Source organism: Berghia stephanieae, chromosome 1 (assembly GCF_034508935.2).
Source record: "Berghia stephanieae isolate SIO BIC M18660-M18661 chromosome 1, UCSD_Bste_1.3, whole genome shotgun sequence".
Classification (NCBI taxonomy): domain Eukaryota; kingdom Metazoa; phylum Mollusca; class Gastropoda; order Nudibranchia; family Aeolidiidae; genus Berghia; species Berghia stephanieae.
This window is the reverse complement of record NC_088360.1, coordinates 123,188,421-123,208,046: the sequence shown is the minus strand read 5'-3', so window position 1 is coordinate 123,208,046 and position 19,626 is coordinate 123,188,421. Positions and strand designations below refer to the sequence as shown.

The window sequence follows — 19,626 nt, the reverse complement described above, 5'->3', positions numbered from 1 at the left end:
ATAGAAATCAATACAGTTAAAGATCCTGTTTACAAATATAGTTCGGGTAAACAAAGGAATCATCAATCTCAGTCCCTTTGTTTGTGAAGCCAGCGCTCTAACAAATGAGTTATCAGGATCCCCCTAAATCACTGGCATTATTGGCATTATTTGAATTTGAGATTTTAAGGAAAAAGACAATTTGATACCAAGCAATATAATAAACAAACAAATAAACAAAAACTAATAACAATACTTACACGCCAAATGATTTAGCTGGGTTTAATAGTGTGATTTTCACCACAGCTTCTCCAAGTTGTTCAAATAAATTTGATATGAAGGGTTCATCCATGGTGGAATCAAGCTGTTAAGATCAAAATAAAACTTTTAACAGATAAGGAGAATTTATACAAAATATTACAATTCTATGTGTGTAACCTAATGATATTAATCTGACGTGCTCTTTCATCAATAAAACTGTGTTAACAGGCAATGATATCAGGCTAACACAATCTTTTGATTAAAACTTGTACAAAGTTTTCCTTTTGGTTTTTTAATAATGTGTTTGGTTTTTTTTGTTTTGTTTTTTATTTATTTATTTGAAACTTAACTTTTTTTATCTCTAGAGAGGAACATTAAAAAAAAAAATTGCTTGCAGTAAGAACCAATCTGGGTCTAAGACCGAGCGAAGCCCTTGATATAGATGCCACGTTACAAGAGAAATTTAGAACTTCATATGATGTAGCTTGTCGATGACGGCAAAAAGTACTTATGCTAGATGTCTTAAGTTTGAAAATTATAGAGGACACATGTTAATGAATTACCCTGCCACTGTACAAGATGTATCTCCAAATAGGTTTCAAAATACTGCAAACAGTCGCAAAAAGTGGGTGAGTTCTAAAAATGGGATAAACTGGTAAGCTGGCATGAGGATAGATTGACCTCTTTCCTAATTGTATGCCAAGTTTCATTCATTTTTATCAAAGGATTTCCCTTTATTGTTGATAGAAAACACCCATACTGTTCCCGTTACGGTCCAAAAAATATGCCTGATCAGCAGACCATTTATGTGTCAGCTTATGTCGCTCTATTGTGATTAGGGGTAGTTCTTATGATGAAATCAACTTAACTATTAAGTTGCTTTATACTGAAAACACTTCAGAAGAGCAGCATAATCGACCTTATGTGACGACAATATGCGAGAGAGAGAGAGAGAGAGATGATGATGATCGGTTGAGAATAGCGAGAAAAATTCTAAACTATGTATGTTCACCCTCCTTACGTAGAGTACCACTAAAAGCAGTTGAGGAGAGAGAGAGAGAGAGAGAGAGAGAGAGAGAGAGAGAGAGAGAGAGAGAGAGAGAGAGAGAGAGAGAGAGAGAGAGAGAGAGAGAGAGAGAGAGAGAGAGAGAGAGAGAGAGAGAGAGAGATTGATTAACTTCCGTATACAGATTTCCAACATGATTCCCATATCTCAAGCCCATCCAGTCTAAATTCTAAATATACATGACATGTCTGTCCCTCCACAACGCGGCCGTGATTTTTCGTCGTTACCGCAATTCTGACAATTGCCGTAATTTTTTGCAATTTTCCATGCTCTGGAGTCACATATAATTATATAATGCTAAACATAGGAAAATACTACTGCCACCGTCACACATTTGTATTTGTTCTTAATATACCACTTTTATTGTAAAGCCCTCTGAGGTTGCAGCAAAGAGCGCTATATAAATAATAAATGCACTTATTATTATTATATACAGCGGAGCTCGAAAGTAACGAGCTTGGACATAACGAGTAAAACATAAATCCCTGTTTTTTGACAAGATAAACAGGCTACCTCGGAAATAGCGAGAACTTCTAATTTTTTCCACTCTTTTGAATTTGTAAAATAAGTCACGATTTAGATATATATATTTTCAAAAAAATGAAAGGAATCATGTAAATTGTAAGCAGGGACAAAATTTATGTCATTTGTTACCCTCCATATGACATTATGCTATTTAATAAAAATTTTATTGCTAACATCAATCTATTATATATATATATATATATATATATATATATATATATATATATATATATATATATATATATATATATATATATATATGTATATATATATCGTTTTTTTTTTTATTATAATGGGTGTTTAATATACTATCATAAACATAGATTCATGTAACTCGGAAATTATAGAAAGTTTTTATGGCCGGTCCCCTCAATCTCGTTATTCCTGAGTTCCACTGTATTATTATGATATGTACTTGGAAATATAATAATAATAATGATAATAATTAATAATAATAATAATAATAATAATAATAATAATAATAATAATAATAATAATAATAATAATAATAATGATAATAATAATTATTTTTTTTTAATTTATGAGCTTTTCTACCACATAATTGTTAGGAATCCATGCATTTGTGTAAAAGTGTTGTTTTTTGTTTTTTTCAAAATCTCCTGGTGGCATCCCCTGTATATACCTAGCATATTATTTCTCTTCTGTGTATGCAATGTCAATATCAATGTAATTTAATGTAATTTATGAACACAATACTGTATAATACATACCAACTAAAATTGGTGGACAGTGCTTGTCATAGAATTAAAGCAAGAATAAATTATTGTGCGCTGTTTATTGAAAACAATGTCTTAAATTTGCAATTTTTCCTTGCAATTTTTGCATGCAATTTTTTGAATTTTGGGTGCAATTTTTGGGTTTTCATTTGCAATTTTCCGCGGGGACAGACATGTATGTTCATCCACCTAACGACCACTAAACGCAGTCAGGGGCGGCGGCTAGGCTAACCCTACCTCTTGGTTAATACAGGGATCAGAATAGCAGCGAGGAGGGGCGTTGGCTAGACTAACTGTTGGTTATTACAGTAAATTACAGGTGTGAGGATAGCGAGAAGGTGCCATTACCTCTATTTTCACCCAGGATGAGAGGTCGAACGTTTTTCTATTCTTACCCATGATGAGAATAGTAGAGACAGCCAGTATTTTGCCAGTAACAAAATTTAAACTTTTATTTATTTATTTTTTTTTGGTAATCAGTGCCGCTAGCTCTTTCATATGACATTGGTTTCAAGTGAAGAGGTACATTAAAAATTGTTGTGTTAAACTCCCTAAACATACAACAATCACAACACAATCTCTCTCTCTCTCTCTCTCTCTCTCTCTCTCTCTCTCTCTCTCTCTCTCTCTCTCTCTCTCTCTCTCTCTATACTTCTACAGCTACTATCTAGACGTCTAGGCCTAGGGCCTAGGTCTACTACAGAATGAGAGAGAGAGTGGGATGTTTGTGTGTGTGTGTGTGTGTGTGTGAGAGAGAGAGAGAGAGAGAGAGAGAGGGGGGGGGGGGGGGGGGGGCTAATTGGAGTGAGTGAGAAGTAGTAGACGGTCATTGAAATTGAATGAATTGAATGAATGAATGTGAATGGCTGTCCGTGCGTTTGTCTAAAACTAAATTCATCATGTTGCTTACCTCACCCATCCACAATGATGTACTGAGAGATGTATGAAACATAATTTATGAAAGAGGGTTTTTAGATTTTAGTAAATAATCTTTTGCTGGTTCAAATTAATCATAGACGAGATTTTCAGTGTTTTTAACAAATTAAATAGATGGGCGCATCCATTTTGTTTTTAAAAAACTTATAAAGGAAAAGAAAGGAAGATGATCAAAGAGCAAATATTGATATGTGTCATTTATTTGTTTTATAATCAAATAAAATACTAAAAAAGAATTTATTATTGATAAAATATCATATAAATTAATATAAAACAACGTATATCAATGGATGCAGTATTATATCAAATGCGTAAAGAACAATTTGTTTTACAATAATTTTTCCGACCACTAATACATTTCACTTTTTAACACAACTTGAACTTATCTCAACTTGGCAAAATCAACCCTCAACATCACCTCTCGTTTCTTCTATTTTCAATTCACTCGCTAACCATTTTACTACCCTACTTTCACTCTTGCAATTTGTAGCATGACGTAGATGGGAGAGCCAATTCATTTGCTTGGTATGCTATTGGTTTTATTTGTTGTTTTTTTTAATGTTATTGACAGATCAACGTGAAGATGTATTTTGTAACAACACCACCATTCTCTGATCAACACGATGGTAATGGTAATTTCTTAGTCTGATTATTATAAAGTTATATTGAAAAGATATGCTGAAATGACAGAATAATGATTATAATTATAATGTATGGAGACAGTCGTGAAGATGATTGAATAAGACTGAGAATATTGAAGCAATGACTGGACTGTAGATTGTGCAGAAAAGGAAACCAAATGTATTAGTATTGGTGAAAGTGCAGTATCAAAATAGTGACACTGAACATATCAACAATTTTCTTCTGTGATCCTTATCCTTTTTTTATCCATTATTATTATTATTACAGTTCTCTCTGCTTAATCGCACACTCCGCTTATAAGCTACACATTCCTGAAAAACGCAATTTTTCGATATAATCGCACACCATCTCCACTTCTACACCTTGATTGGAGTGACAACCACCAGCCATATGAAATCAATGATGCTGTTTCCGTTCCACACAACTTTTTGGCCAAAGCATTCAATCAATTCGTAACAATGGACAACAATATACCAATACCAATCAGTGGTGAACTGACATCTCAGGAACCTCTGGACTCCGTTCAGCCACACATAAGACAATGTCTAGATAATGAAAATGAGGATGAGTCATCGGAATGTTACACACCGCCCCTGACAAACACTGAAAAACTTGACATGGCAGGCAAACTACGTCACTTCATCCAAGACAAATGCTTGGCAGATGATCTACATTGGAGAGATTGAATCAAAGGTTTATAAACAGCTTGAACAGAATAGGAAGAAGAAAAAACCCATTCTAATGAGGTCATGTCTAGAACGTGACGGTCCCAAGCCTGTAGAAAACTCAGAAGTAAAGCCGGTGCTTAGATGCTATTTTTAGCTTCTCTGCTTAATCGACACACTAACCTGAACTCCTGAGGGTGTGCGATTAAGCGGAGTCGACTGTATTATTATTATTGGGGCTATTACTATTAAAAACAGTCCCACATTTATTATATGTAGCCTACATTGAATTGTCATTGTAATTAAGGAATGCTTGACATATATTTCACTTATACTTGTTGTTACAAAGCCTAGAGAGAAGGCAAAACGCAAAATGATAATTTACTGGCTGCTAGTTCTGTTGTGCAATATTTACTCTGCTCATAGCGACAATTGTCATGATTGTGATTGATATGCTTTTCATGAAGTGACGAGATTTGAATATAGAATAGATGTCATAAGTAAGCATGTCAAGGCAAGCCATTCAACTTACTTTGGTAATCTGACCCATTAAGATCATGCAATACATGGCCTGAGTCAGATCAAAGACTGATCACTATTAATTAATATAAGGTTCATATAATTCATCCAGTTACTGCATTTTTCAGACTAATGCTTAAAACATGATCTCCTTTATACATATTTCACTACATGGCCCTTATGGAGCTGATCAAACTCATTTGTGACCCATGGACCCCACATTGGTTTTATATTTGTGAAAATAACTACAAACCCTTTTATTTTTACCCTCCCATCCCTTGTATAATCTTTAACGTTCACACATTCACATACACACAGTTGCATATATGAGAAACCACTGAGAAAATATACATGAAGTTCAAGACAAATCGCCCTCAGATTGCAAAGGTCTCTCTACCTCGTGACAGGCTATAAGTATCAGGGCTGTGGTGCGGTACTATTTTAGAAAGGGAGACTCATAGTCATAGCCGCACATCAATGTATTAAGCTGTCACCTTTTTTAATGCGAGGACGATTACTATGAAAACAATGTACCGTGTGGTGCTATAACTTTTTGTCAGACTTGCCATTGCATGGTGATGATTCCAATAATATTACACCTAGATCATCATTATTAAACCTCCGGCATTGACCAAAGTGTAGACGATAGCATAATTAATATTTGTATTTGATCGTATGGTCAAGTGAAGAGATGAGTTTTGTTGTTTTTAAGATACTAAGTCATCTCTCTTGCTACAGTTTGACATGAATCTATAGCAACACCCCAGATGGCACCACTGCATATAGCAATCATGCATTTTCTTGAATTTATTTTCCATGTTCAAATGCATGAGCTCGTGAAGTTAGATTACTTGATCGCAGTCACAAGCCTATCGGGCCTGTAAGGGGCTGAGAGGATGGTTCAGTTAGAGTCTAATGAAATAAGACAATGCTTTTGTGGTGTTGAACCTAGCATTTCAAAGCATGGTATATGCAAATGCTTATAAGCACTTTTATAATATTGCTAGACATTCTAAGAATCACATGGCTGACCAGGGCCAAGGAGGAATCAGTCTCCATAAGCTCCTTCACATCTCTTCGACTTTAGAATTTATTATCAGCTTTGTTTGAAGGGTAAATGAAAATACAATATTCAAGTTAAATCAACCATACGAAAGTAGGCAAATAAAATAAAACAAACAAAAACGTAGGAAAAAAGACACACAGCAAACCGATGCAGTGCTCACCATGGGATAAAGAAGATAACCTAATGTAAAAACTATGATTTTGAGTTGGGATGAGTTGTCCCCCTTGAAAATCTCACTAACTTTTTATGGTATACCTAGTCCCTTGAATTTCGGTGTAACCGGTTTTTACTGTATATTTTACATGTGATCTTATTGTCCTTTGTGTGTCTATACAAGAAAAAACCTTTTTTGAAAAAAGAAATTTCAAGATTGTTTGCACAGACATTAATAAAAAACATTTTACTTACTTTTGGTTGAAGAGCATTAATCACCAGTGTAGAGGCTTAACATGCAAATCCTGATGTTATTTTACTTTTTATTTCAGTGCAGACGCATTAATCAACATTTAACATTTACTTTGGAGCTAAGAAAAGGCTGAACATGGCAAATGCCAATTGTCCTTCAGGAGACAGTCCCAAACATGCTAATGGACATGCTAGTCCTTTAGATTTGATCAGAAGATTCAATAGACTGCAGTCAGATAGAGTTGAAGGATATGGTCATTTTGAAGAGTAAGTATCCACAATGAGGCGGTTGTAAATTATTACTGTTAGTGTTCTCTTCTATCATAATCATCATCATTGCCTTTTTCACCCTTGGTCAGGGTATAGGCCACAGACAAACAGTTTCCATCCTTCTCGATCCTGAGCTAACTTTTTTATCTCATTCCATGTCTTACCACTTCTCTGTCTGTTGTCCTTCATAAATTCCGTCATTCCAGAAACTCTTCGGTCGCCCAAGCTAAAAAAAAGGATTTGGTTTGTCCGGCTTTATTTTTTTTTAAAACTATTATTCTGCTTCCTTTAATTTGACTTTCTCTCTGTCCTTTTTTTTTGCCCAGGCCACAGTTGATATTGATATCCATTTCCTTAAAGTTGGGGGTAGTGATGTACGAGTTGTGTTTTTTTGGGGGGGTTTTTTAAAATTACACTATTACTGTATACAAGATATTTTTTCTTAATAATCGTCTCTGTTTGAGTGTTGATTTGTATTTGTTATAAATTACTCTACAGATCGATAGCTATCTTTTATGCTTCGCCTTCTTTCTTTTTTGTCTCACCTCATTGGGTAGATTATTGCTGGGATTTATTTTTCTCTTCCTTAAATTAATTTCTTGTTCTTTTTTTTTATTTTTTTTTTTTTATTTTTTTTTTTTTTTTTTTGGTCATTGTTTTTCAAAAGATTTTGTGTGTGTGTTTTGCTTTTTCAGAGCATTTTCTTCATTTGTAAGTGATGCCCCTGAAACAGACTTCGACACATACAAGCTAAAAGTTGCAGAAATAACAGTATCCTTTAAGCGTATCTCGGAGGAAATAATTCACATAAAGAATTCACTAAGAGACACTCACAATCAAGGAGGTATTGCGGCACTCATTGAGAAAATGCAAGAATTAGAGGAGGCAAAACTTAAAGTGGTAGGTTATGAGGCTATGACTTCTCTCTTTCTTTCTCTCTCTCTCTCTCTCTCTCTCTCTCTCTCTCTCTCTCTCTCTCTCTCTCTCTCTCTCTCTCTTTCTCTCTCTCTTTCTCTTTTTTTCTTTCTTTCTCTCTCTCTCTCTCTATTTCATTGTCTCTTCTCGTTATTACACACACACAAATATATATGCAAATATTTGGGTTTGTTTGTATTTATCGACTCCCCTAGAATGTCCAATTGAATGTCCAATTCCAGTGCAGCATGAATATTTCGAACAAGTCAGGACCTCGCCTATTTGTTCTGGCTTTCTGTGTACAATTGAAATGAGAAATAACATGGGGGGGGGGTTGGTTAGCATGGGTGGTTTTGGTAAGGTTTTTAAATTATAATGATACTAAGCTGCAAGAGGCTGTGGACTGTAAAAGTAATAAACAAAAATAGATATAACAGCTTAAAAAAAGAGCAAAATACCCATCACAAAACGTTTCGAACTCAAAACCCATCTTCAGGCAACAACAAAAAAGAAAGACATAAACACATTACTAAATTCCAGATTGATGACAGAGAAATTTTGTAGGTCCTCTTTATTGTAGAAAAATCTTGGAAAGTAAATTATAATGAGGTTTAGTGTGTCTTGTCTAACTCAGAGGTGGAATAAAGTTCTGCTTTGCATGTGTTATAATTTAATAAGAGGACAAGGCCAAAATGTTGCATTGTCTATTACACACTGAGCATGCAAATCTAATCACTATATCTCCTCATCTGAGTAGCAGCATTAGGTCATAGCCGCCTCGCTAATCTCCCACAGGAACTGGTACACATTAGGATTAGAGAGAGGCATTGCATGCATAGGATATTGGTTTAAATGCTTCATGTACCCTTCTTCCCCCCCCTAAGCATTTACATATATATACACACTTATTCCAGACAAAGGCATTCATAACACAATGACTAACCCACTTAACGCCACATAGGGGGTGATGACAGCTTTTGTTTTCATTTAATACAAGCATATGGCAAAAGAATTTTTCAAGAAACACAGAAGTGAATGTCGAGATTTCTGTGTTCCAAGATTTTTGTATTGCCAATACTATGAAAAGGGGGACCAAGGCAATTTGATACTTCAGTGTTGCATTGTTTTTCCAGATTCACACAGTCTTCCTCCCAAATTCTAAAATATTACTGCTTCATAACTGATTTGTTCGGGATTTTAAAATTTTTTTTGTTAAAGTTTTGATTATTATTTTTTATTTTTGTTTTTTGGTTTGTTCGTGTTTTATTTTTCTTTGCCAGACATATTATTAGCAAGATCTTATCTTATATGGCACAAATATGATATTTCAGCAGGCACTAAAAGTTCCTTGTTTTTTGTGTTATCTTTCTCCAAAGACTGCTGATTCCCAAATTGCAAGGAAAAATCTTCATGATCAACCGCAAGATGGAAATTTAGAACAAGAGGTTGAAGGCTATAAGAAAAGGTATATCTGTTGTATTGAAATAAAATAAAATATGCTAAAAGTTAAAAATGAAAGGTATTAAAAATGCAATCCTTTCACAGTTACTTAAAAAATGTTTCAACCTTTCCTCCCAAAAATGACAGTATTTTCAGGGTTTATGTTTGAATCGTATTGTATGTTGGTTCGTTTTTTCCATTACAGGTGCTTTTCATCAGATTTTCATCCATTGTTGATCTCAGAATAAAAGATGTAAAAAAAAAATGTTTTTTTAATACTCAGATGGGGTGGGGTGTTTTTACCTCCCATGGTGGGCTGAGAAGTCACTTTGCTGTGTCTTCTTTCCCCCTATATGTTTTCTCTTTCCAATGTATCTTATGATAGTTTCTGTTTTGAAGATAATGTTTTTGTTCCTTGTAAATCATCTCTTAATATCCTATTATAGTTTTCAATTTTTGATATATTGTCTTGTGCATTTAGTGTATCTTTCACTACTCTTATGTCAATATATGCAGCAAAGAGAGATCAGGGCAGTTCTACCCAAGTTCGCTTTTGTTTGTGTGTTTGTATACATGACATTTCTTAAATTTTTCAAAATGCTTTTTTCTTTTTTTTTTTTTTTTGAGAATAATATCACTCATTTAAGAATATTCAGAGACAATTGACAATATTAATTTTTTCTGCTCCATAACAGAAAATCGAATATTACATGTCTCTTTCTTTTTTTTTTTTTTTTTTTCTTAAAATATTAATTTCAGGTTGGACTCATTGGCAGAGGAAATTTCTGAGGTCTTGGAAGATCTCAAATATGAATGTGAAGATCTTTACTCTCAAGTTAATGATGAAGATTCATTAAGATGATTTCCCCACAAAGAGATGACAGCAGAAGGAAAGTAAAAGAATGAATGACATGAGTCAAGATATGTTAGTGCTGAGGTGCGTTGGAATGGAATTTGATGTTCTGATGAAATTTCAAGACAGTTTTTGTTCTAATGTGTACATTGGTTTCCGTTTATAAGTGCTTGTTTGCTCTAATGAATACTTTATCAAACCAGCTTGTCCTCATGATGTTCCGGAGAGATGTCCTAATATTTGTGGAAAATAATGTCTAACATATATCATAAGTCACTCGTTGAATATGAAAACGTATCATTGCTCTTTATACAAGATATGCAAACTCCCATTTTTATGATGAATTATTCATACCTTCCAGAGAAGTGAATATTTTAGCTGATGAACAAAAGAAATCATTACTTAGCCTACCTCCAATCAATTCATATTACAACACCTCTATCCATAAAACATGAGTTTGATTAGCTAGTTTTTACTGAGATAAGACGTGCACAAATGCTATATAATGCTCAGCCAGGAGCTCCTCAATAAAATGAATGGAAAAGATACGGCAAATATATATAAAATTAGACGCAATTACCAGGCACTTGGAGAGATGAATTTGAAAGGAAAACGGGCGCCTGCTTGACATACACCTGTAGAAACCACTATAAAACTTTTTTTTTTTACCCAGTTATAGCTTATGATTATTTTTTAAATTATACTTTCAAGCATCACCGGAAAAAAAAAAATCTCCTCCCCCATTGTCACTTCATTTGCCCAGTGTTTTTAATCTACCTTTAACTAAACCTATTATAAATGCTATGGAAATACGCTTAAAACTATTTTCAGCCTTTGCAATGGTTGACTCTACACAGGTTATTATAGTGCAGCACATGTTGCTTGCCCTTGTTGGGACAAATAATGATGAGGAATTGGGAGACTTAGGAATAACAGTGAGCTTCAAATCATTTAGTCTTTCATAGCAAAATATCAGGCTGATTGGAACACTAACCACTTGTTAAAATTACGGATCCCTTTAGGTGCTTTTAAATTGTAACTGCCCAGGTAATGTTATCCTCTAACAGTGAATCCATTCTGGTGTGGAAGGGGAAGCTATAAAGAGCAAAATTTGGATATATAAGAGAGTTGGGGTGGGGGGGGGGGAGGGAATAATGAGAAAGTGATTGTTCAACAAATGGTGTATATTCATTGGAATATTCTCTATATGTCTGTTTTGAGAAATGATTGAAATAATCCAGATGTCAACTGCAGTGTAATGCCAGAAAGTGGTCAGAAGTCCACTCCAGAAAAACAACTGGATATATTGGAAGCTAGTCTTGAGCCTGAGACCTCTTGTGTTTTATTAAAATGTCTAATCCACTCAGCCATCTTGCGTGTAGTGAAAATGAGAGGACCGAGGAATGTTATTTGAGATGCAAAGAATGATGGATAAAGTTTGTGGTTGAAGGATACTATTGATTAAGCAACATATTTTATTGTCTATGACTCGCACAATCCTGTGGTATGATTTGTTTATATAAGATGAGAAATACATTTATCTCGTACAAAAGATAGTAGAGGGGTCAGCTTGAAATTAGAAGGAAAGGGTGGGTAATATTTGATCCGCTATATATCTCAGTTAACTTTAATAATAATAATAATAATGCTGAAAACTTATATAGCGCTATAACTCCGAGACACCAGACTCTAAGCACTTAAATTACAAATTACTTTGGCTGAAACATACTCATTCACACACACAAGCACACACACACACACACACACATACACACACACAACACAACACAAACCAAACCTATCTTGCTTCTCATACCATCTACTAAAATCGAAACAAATATGTTTTAAGCGAACGTTTAAAAATAGACAAAGATTCTTTTTCACGAATGCTCTGCGGTAAGGCGTTCCAAATAGAGGGTCCGAAATGAGAAAAGGATCTCATTCCAGCATTTTTCCGAATTCGAGGGACAACTAGTTTTGTGGAATCACTGGCCGAACGTAAGGGGCGGGGTTTTGAATATCTTTCAATTAGTTCTGAAAGGTAGGAAGGGGCAGTCCTTCAAGACAACGATACACTAAAACACAAGCTTTGAATTTAATTCTTTTCTCAACAGGCAGCCAATGCAGGTCATGAAGTAGAGGTCCGGCAGAGTCGCACCTACGCTTCATAAATACTAGTCTGGCAGCGCTGTTTTGGACAATCTGAAGACGTTTCAGATTGTATTGCGAAACGCCAAACAACAGAGCATTACAATAATCCAATTTCGATAGTACGAGGGACACAACCAGGTGCTTGGTCACATCCTCAGATATGAACCGTCTAATGGAAGCAATCTTTTTTAGTTGGAAAAAGAGAGATCTAACCAAATTATTAACCTGATGCTCCATCGACAGTCCAGAGTCTAAGAATGTGCCAAGGTTTTTCACTTTGTCAACAATTTGAATAGAGGCATCCCCCAACTTCAAATCTGTTTCACTTTTCCACTTCCTGTTCCCCACATACAGCACCTCCGTCTTATCATCATTCAGTTTCAGTCTGTTCTCATTCATCCATTTCTTAACACTTTGGATACAATTTTTACTATTGGCTGATACTTCTTGTAAATTTCTCATATTGGAAACGCAGTACAATTGCGTATCATCAGCGTATTGATGGTAAGACAGACCAAAACTTCTGATGATTTTAGACAGAGGGCCAACGTACAAAACAAAAAGAACGGGTCCAAGTACTGAACCCTGGGGAACCCCACAATCAAGAAAGATTTCCTCCGATCTATATTCATCCACCGTAATAATCTGTTTACGATTAAACAAATATGACCTAAACCAATCAAGCGCTGCACCAGACACGCCATAAGTAATTTCAAGACGTTTGAGAAGAAGATTGTGATCAATAGTATCAAAAGCAGACGATAGGTCAAGCAAATTCAGCAAAGAACATGAACCATTGTCTATAACAGAGAGGAGATCATTAACAACCCTAACAAGTGCGGTTTCCGTCGAATGATGTTGCCTATAAGCAGACTGAAATTTTTCTTCAAGACAATTATTTTTAAGATGAGACAGTAATTGTTTCAATTTTGATGCAGAAATTAAATCTTTACTTTATTTACAATTTAAAAATGCAAACAAGACGATTGTATCTTTATGTAGAGGTTATTCACAGTTAAAATCATGCTAAGAGCTTTATTTTATTTATTTATTTTTTTTTAAACTTCTGGTATTGAACAGCATACGTTTTAACATTGGACAAGAATGTCGAAGACGTGTTGGGTGCAAAAACAATTTTTGGTTACAGGCACGCTGCTCTACACACCCTTCGATTGGAGTAAGGACATAATGTTGAAGTGTTTGATTGCTGGACAGAAGTCTGTTTCCTAAATTAGTTTTTTTTTTTTTTTTTTTTTTTTTTTTTTTGTTGTTTACTGTCTTTTTCATTTTCAACCCATTTTTAACAATGTAAATGAGGAGGATTTAGAAATGTTGCTTTTGTATGTAGTTGGTTGCCTTTGTGGAAATAGCTAGGGAGTGGAGGCATGGTTCTATCAAAGAATAATTATCATCGATGTTTGGTTTTGAAAGAAAGTTATGTTTTGAGCAGGTTGTGCAGGACTGTTATAACAATCAAAGAAATATTGCTCTATTAATGCACGTCTTGTTTTTATTTTATGCGTGTGTGTGTGGTTATAGGTATGTTTGTTCTTTAATTTAGATTGTCATTATAATCCAGTAAAATGTGATACAAGTTATCTATGTATAAGTATGTGATATGAACGGAGCAGCTTTTGTTACGGGTCTGTTTATTGTATCAATTTTTTTTTTTTTGGTTTGAAATGATTATTCCTTTGAGAATTGGCCTAAAAAGTTTCTATTAAACAAAATCTGTGCTTTTGCTACGAAAAGAGATACGTTTTGGCCAAAATGTTTACATTTATTGTGTGAATTTGAGAAAGGAAATGGAATACTGATCCTAGTCTTTGATTAATATGTCACCTGCCTGTTTGACAGTCTTTGAATTATTAGAGAACAGTCAGGTTCTTATCAAATGTTTTCGCGAAGTAATTTTGTGATAATTTGACAACTTGAGTTTGGGCAGGAGGTTGCTTGCTGTGTCTTCTATCCCCCTACATCTATTTTCTGAGTTGCTTTTTGTCTTTGCCTTGGAATGGGAGTACTTGGTTTTGTCCTGACCCTTGTTGGAGACCTTAGTGAGAAGGAAACAATCAAATGTGTAGTATTAGTTTTGAGAGATTATATTTTTTCTTTGTAAATCATCTCTCAGTTATGTATTTTGTTTTTTTTGTTTTGAATCTAATTTTAAGGGATGTAAGCATTTGAGTGTATTCGTCTTTGTGGGATCCTTTGCATATGTCTGGATGAGACTTTTAGGTGATCTCAAACTAAGTATACAGATAGTGTGCTCTTGGAATCCACACCTGCCCCCTATTTGAATCATTCCCCTTTGTCTTATTTTTACATGAGTGCTTTTAATTGTAAATCTATAATTTTTTTACTGTCCCATTTTGTTCCCTTTTTACTGGCACTGAAATGACCTTAATGTGTTGCAAGCGCTGTAAAACCATTAGAAATAAACAAAACAACTTGAGTTAGAATGTTCTAACATATGTATGCCTAATTCTTACCTCAACTGATGTGGTTGATGTAACATGAAGCAGAACTGGATTAATTCAACATATGTCTCAGTCTCCTCAAAACGATTGTTGAATCTTTATCATAATATACTTGGCTTGCATGAAAATGAAATGAAATTAAAGATCAAGCATTGCGGTGTTTTTGAGTTAGGAGTGTTCAAAGCCCCTGTTGTTTGTACACATTTTTACCCCCCCATGACTTCTCTATTACCTTTACTACGAAGTAATGTATCTTTTAGTCATAAGGTTAATGGCTTTACGGAATGTGCATATTGATACGTTTGTTTTCATCCATGAACTAGTATAAATACTGTCTAATTACTTTGATGCTCGAAATATGCTCTTCTTTATAGATTTGTCCTTTCGTGATCACCAAACTAGAAGCACAAGTTCGTAAATTGTTCCTGGATCTACTTCTGTTTTAACTCTTTCCTTTACTTTTCCATGAGCACTTGTTACCTAAGTATAGGGTCATCTTCCTATTTACTCGTGCTGAAAATTCCAAAAGTGTTGTTTGTGGTGTAGAACCCTTAAAACAAGAAAACCGAAAACCAAAATTGTTTAGAAGTATATTTTGATTTCAATTGATTCTTGTAAAGAAGATGCATTATTTGTATTTTGAATGTAGATTCTTTTAAAATCATATATTGCTGGCTCTAAGTAATGCCTGTTTATTTCAGTGTCCTCCTAAAATAGGTAAAACGTTTTGAATAAATTGAGTCTCATGTTTGATCCAATTATTTAGCTTGTTCTACCATGATGGGTCAGAGTGGCATAGTGTCGTATGGTTACCAGTCCTTTTCATGTCTCTTGCTTTTATAAGGTGTAAAGAGACGCATATAAAATTATTGTTATAACTTTACCATTTAAGTTTTGTTTTAACATTGAACTAATTTTGTCCTCATCTCTTTTTACATCGTTTGGAGATCAGAATACAGAAATGAAACCCTTTTCCTTTTTTTTTTTTTTCATTTTTAGATTTGTTTACAAAACATAATTTTTGAATATATAATATATATCTTGGGACTTTTCATTTAATGATATGTATGATGAAAGTGATAAGTGTAGCTGATATTAAATGTTAATATAGTGGAAGGGGGTTCATTCATTTGAGGATGAGCTGCAGAACCACATCGATAACCTTAACCTCGATTCAACCCAATAAGTAATTGCTTGAGAAAAAAAAGACATTACATGCTCTCACTAGTACCATAGTGATTGCTTTCCCTTACTAATAATATTCCATATTTGTATTTATGCGTTAAAATTAAGAAGTCATATTGGCAGGTCTGTCTTATCTTCCATCAATGTTCCAAATAAAATATGTTCATTGAATCGCAGTCTCTCTTTGTGTTGTTATGAATTTAACAATCTGCAAAGACTGGGTGGGATCCTCGGACCTCCCATGGTGGGAAGGAGGTCATCTGCTGGGTCTCTTACCCCTCGTATCTGTTCTCCCTTTCCATGTTACATGTTGCTCTCTGTCTTTGTTCTGAATTGAGATTGCTTGATTTATTTCCTGGTCCTGGCGGGAATCCTTAGTTGGGACGGTCAAATGTGTTGTACCTTTTTTTGGGAGGTGATATTTTTTTTCTTGTAAGTCATCTCTCTTTTACTGTTGTGTTCTATTATTATTTTTATGTTTTGAATACTGTATGTTGTATATTGTACTTTGTAAACATTTCAGTGTATCCTTTATGGTGGGATCTTTTGTGTCTGGATTGGACTTTTAGGTAATGTCAAAATGGGCACATCAGTGGATTGATTATGGAATATTCTGTTCCCTTTTTAATCAGCCGCATTTGTCTTCCTTTTTCTTCAGTGCTTTCAACTCCATATCAAACAAGTTTCCTCTTTCATCTTCCTTTTTACTGGCGCTGAAACGACAGAACAAAGTCGCAAGCGCCGTAAGACCTCTAAAAACGAACAAAAAGAAATAATCTGTCAAGATATATTGTTTCTCACAGTGAGAGGAGATCCGTGGGGCTGTGGAGGAAGGACTGTTTGCTTCTAGAGCTTCAAAGTGACAAATTTTGGAGAAGACACTGGTAGAAGACAAAAATCTGAAAAAGTGTTTGAAGCAAGAACCAGGCAACACGGAAAGGAAATTTTATGGAGAAAAAAACCTCATTTTTTCTTTTTGTTTTGTTCGGGGGGGGGGGGGGGGGGGTTATTTCTCGTTTTTTAAAAATGTATTATATTCTTCTTCTTCTTCTTTTTCTTCTTCTTCTTCTTCTTCTTCTTCTTTACATGTTGTCTTCATGTTTGAATGTCTAGTTGCAGGAGGAACGCCTTTGTCGTCCAGGCTATGCCTGCTGGGATCTTTTGTTTAGGAAGAAACAGATTGATTTTATTTTTATAGTTATAGTGAGTGATACTTCATTATGCTCAGTTGCCCAGACAAAAACCCAGTTAACATTAATGGGGTAAAACTAAGCGGTGGAGAAATAAAGAACGATCAATCATGCCAACTTGGATAAGTTGTTTTAAGCTTTAACAGATATCGGGACGGATTTATTGAACTTGAAGACAGGCTGGGTGAGGTTCCCGACCTCCCATAGTGGGCAGGGAGGTACTTGCTGTATCTTCTATCCCCCTGTATCTGTTTTCCAATGCTTTCTGTCTTTGTCTTGGAATGAGATTACTTAGTTTTGTCCCGACCTGGGCTGGGAGGGAAACAGTTGAACGTATCGTTATAGTTTTGAGAGATGATATTTTTTCACTGGAAATCATCTCTCTGTTCACGAAATCCGTTTCAACACCCGCCATTTTGTAACATTTTAAGGGGTGACCCTAATTTCTACACCCTCCAGAAAAAGTCGGTGTTCTTTTTTTAGATTTAGAAACTTCTGATTTGTTAAAAATAGATATCCTTTTATTTGAGATACCTTTTCTGTTCGATCTTTGTCATATGTCTTGCATTTCAGTCCCAATTCTAATGAAAAACTGACTAAAACACACTTTCTACACACTGTTTAACATAAGTGCACATTTGGTCCATGGAGCCGGAGTTTATCCCGATTTCTCTAATGTAAGACGGACAATAGCAATGACTTGCTATCCCTTGGATAGAACACTAGTCTATCACAAAGAACTTTCCGCCAGATCTAACATACCCAGCTACCCAATCACTGCTGGGTGGACAGGGGAATCAGAAAAAAATCTCGACTGCACACGGGCTCTACCAAATGAGCTATCAGCCCCCCGAGCCTGAAGTAGGTTATAAAAAAAATAATAATAGACGACATCCATTCTCTCCATTGGGCCAAATCGATTCAAATCAACTTTTGTGATTTCAACTTCAAAATCAATGTTTCGCGCCGACATAACAACGCATTGAGACAAAGGGTCATACATTATGTATCTGTTTACAGTTAAATTACAAAAAAAATCCTGTGTAAAATTATTGAATAGTATTGTGACCATTCGCACGTACATATATAAATTGTGTGTCCATCTCTCTCTCTCTCTCTCTCTCTCTCTCTCTCTCTCTCTCTCTCTCTCTCTCTCTCTCTCTCTCTCTCTCTGTGTGTGTGTGTGTGTGTGTGTGGGGTGTGTGTGTGTGATATATATATATATATATATATATATATATATATATATATATATATATATATTATATTTATTTATTTATTTTTTTTTTCCTTCTTCTTTTTCATTTTCGTCCTCCTCCTCCTCCTCTTCTTTTTGTTCTCTCTCTCTCTCTCTCTCTCTCTCTCTCTCTCTCTCTCTCTCTCTCTCTCTCTCTCTCTCTCCCTATATATATATATTATATACCAAATTAGCAATGCACTATTGGGAACAAATAAACACACAAAAAACACCAACAATAACTTGGGAGGTCGTCAAGCAAAGCAGCCCCTACGGATGCGGTGCTAGAAAATGCAATTTATGCCTGACAGAGAAACTGGAGATTTTACTACACAACCACAGAAACAATAGCACCTTAAACAAAAGATCTGAACTGATGACAATGTGCAGACACTCTAACAAATTCAAGCTCAAAACGCAAAAGGCGAAAAAATGTGAGTGAAAATTTACATTATATATATAATATATATATATATATTATATATATATATATATATATATATATAAGAGAGAGAGAGAGAGAGAGAGAGAGAGAGAGAGAGAGAGAGAGAGAGAGAGAGAGAATAAAAAGAAGAAGAGGAGGAGGAAGATGAGACGCAGTAGCGTATCCTAATTTGGGTAAAAGGTCCACTGTTCTGTTCTCTGAGTCTTATTTCAATGTATTATATCTTTACCTCACCAAAATGATAAATCATGACATAAAATGAGATAGTTTGTCCTTAAGTATGTATTTATTCTGACATAGGAGTAAATAACGAAATGAACTATTAGAAATATCAACAGTGTGTAATAATAACAGCTGGGGCTCTGTTCAAACAATCAACAAACAAAATATAATCACCGATACTGTTGACATTTCACATAGTAGACACGAATTGAGAAATGTAAATAAAACAACGTGTGGGAGGAAAATGTATAAGAGAGAAAAACACAGAGCCTTGCAATGAAACTGAGGACACCCGCCAACAATCTGAGTCAACGTGAGAACCACTTACAGAGTAAAATTAAATTGTCAAACCTTATGAAACGTGGCTTATTTAACTCAAGATCAGTATGTAATAAAAAGACAACTCTATATGAACACATTTTGGACAACGACTATGA

The 19,626-nt window shown here is 34.8% G+C and overlaps 2 protein-coding genes across 2 annotated transcripts in view; one reads left to right on the top strand and one right to left on the bottom strand.

The window, feature by feature from the left end:
• LOC144962967 (tRNA selenocysteine 1-associated protein 1-like) overlaps positions 1-3,652 on the bottom strand; it is a 13,859-nt gene extending 10,207 nt beyond the window's left edge. Inside the window, exons 1-2 of the mRNA XM_078896451.1 lie at positions 3,479-3,652; positions 240-343 (exon numbers count right to left, since the gene is read on the bottom strand). Coding sequence (XP_078752577.1) covers positions 240-343; positions 3,479-3,520 — 146 coding nt within the window. The 5' untranslated portion in view covers positions 3,521-3,652. The remainder of the gene's footprint in view (positions 1-239; positions 344-3,478) is intronic.
• Positions 3,651-16,271, top strand: LOC144962969 (uncharacterized). Its single transcript, XM_078896452.1, has 5 exons — positions 3,651-4,029; positions 6,882-7,068; positions 7,767-7,971; positions 9,363-9,451; positions 10,186-16,271. The coding sequence occupies exons 2-5, from the start codon at positions 6,938-6,940 to the stop codon at positions 10,286-10,288; spliced, it is 528 nt and encodes a 175-aa protein (XP_078752578.1). The 5' UTR covers positions 3,651-4,029; positions 6,882-6,937; the 3' UTR covers positions 10,289-16,271.
• Positions 16,272-19,626: the final 3,355 nt, after the last annotated feature.

Excerpts from the sequence above, each read along its gene's own strand:
- LOC144962969 (XM_078896452.1), top strand. The coding sequence starts at position 6,938 with ATGGCAAATGCCAATTGTCCTTCAGGAGACAGTCCCAAACATGCTAAT. Across the intron at positions 7,069-7,766 it reads GGATATGGTCATTTTGAAGA|AGCATTTTCTTCATTTGTAA; the intron begins GTAAGTATCCAC and ends TTGCTTTTTCAG. Across the intron at positions 9,452-10,185 it reads GTTGAAGGCTATAAGAAAAG|GTTGGACTCATTGGCAGAGG; the intron begins GTATATCTGTTG and ends TATTAATTTCAG.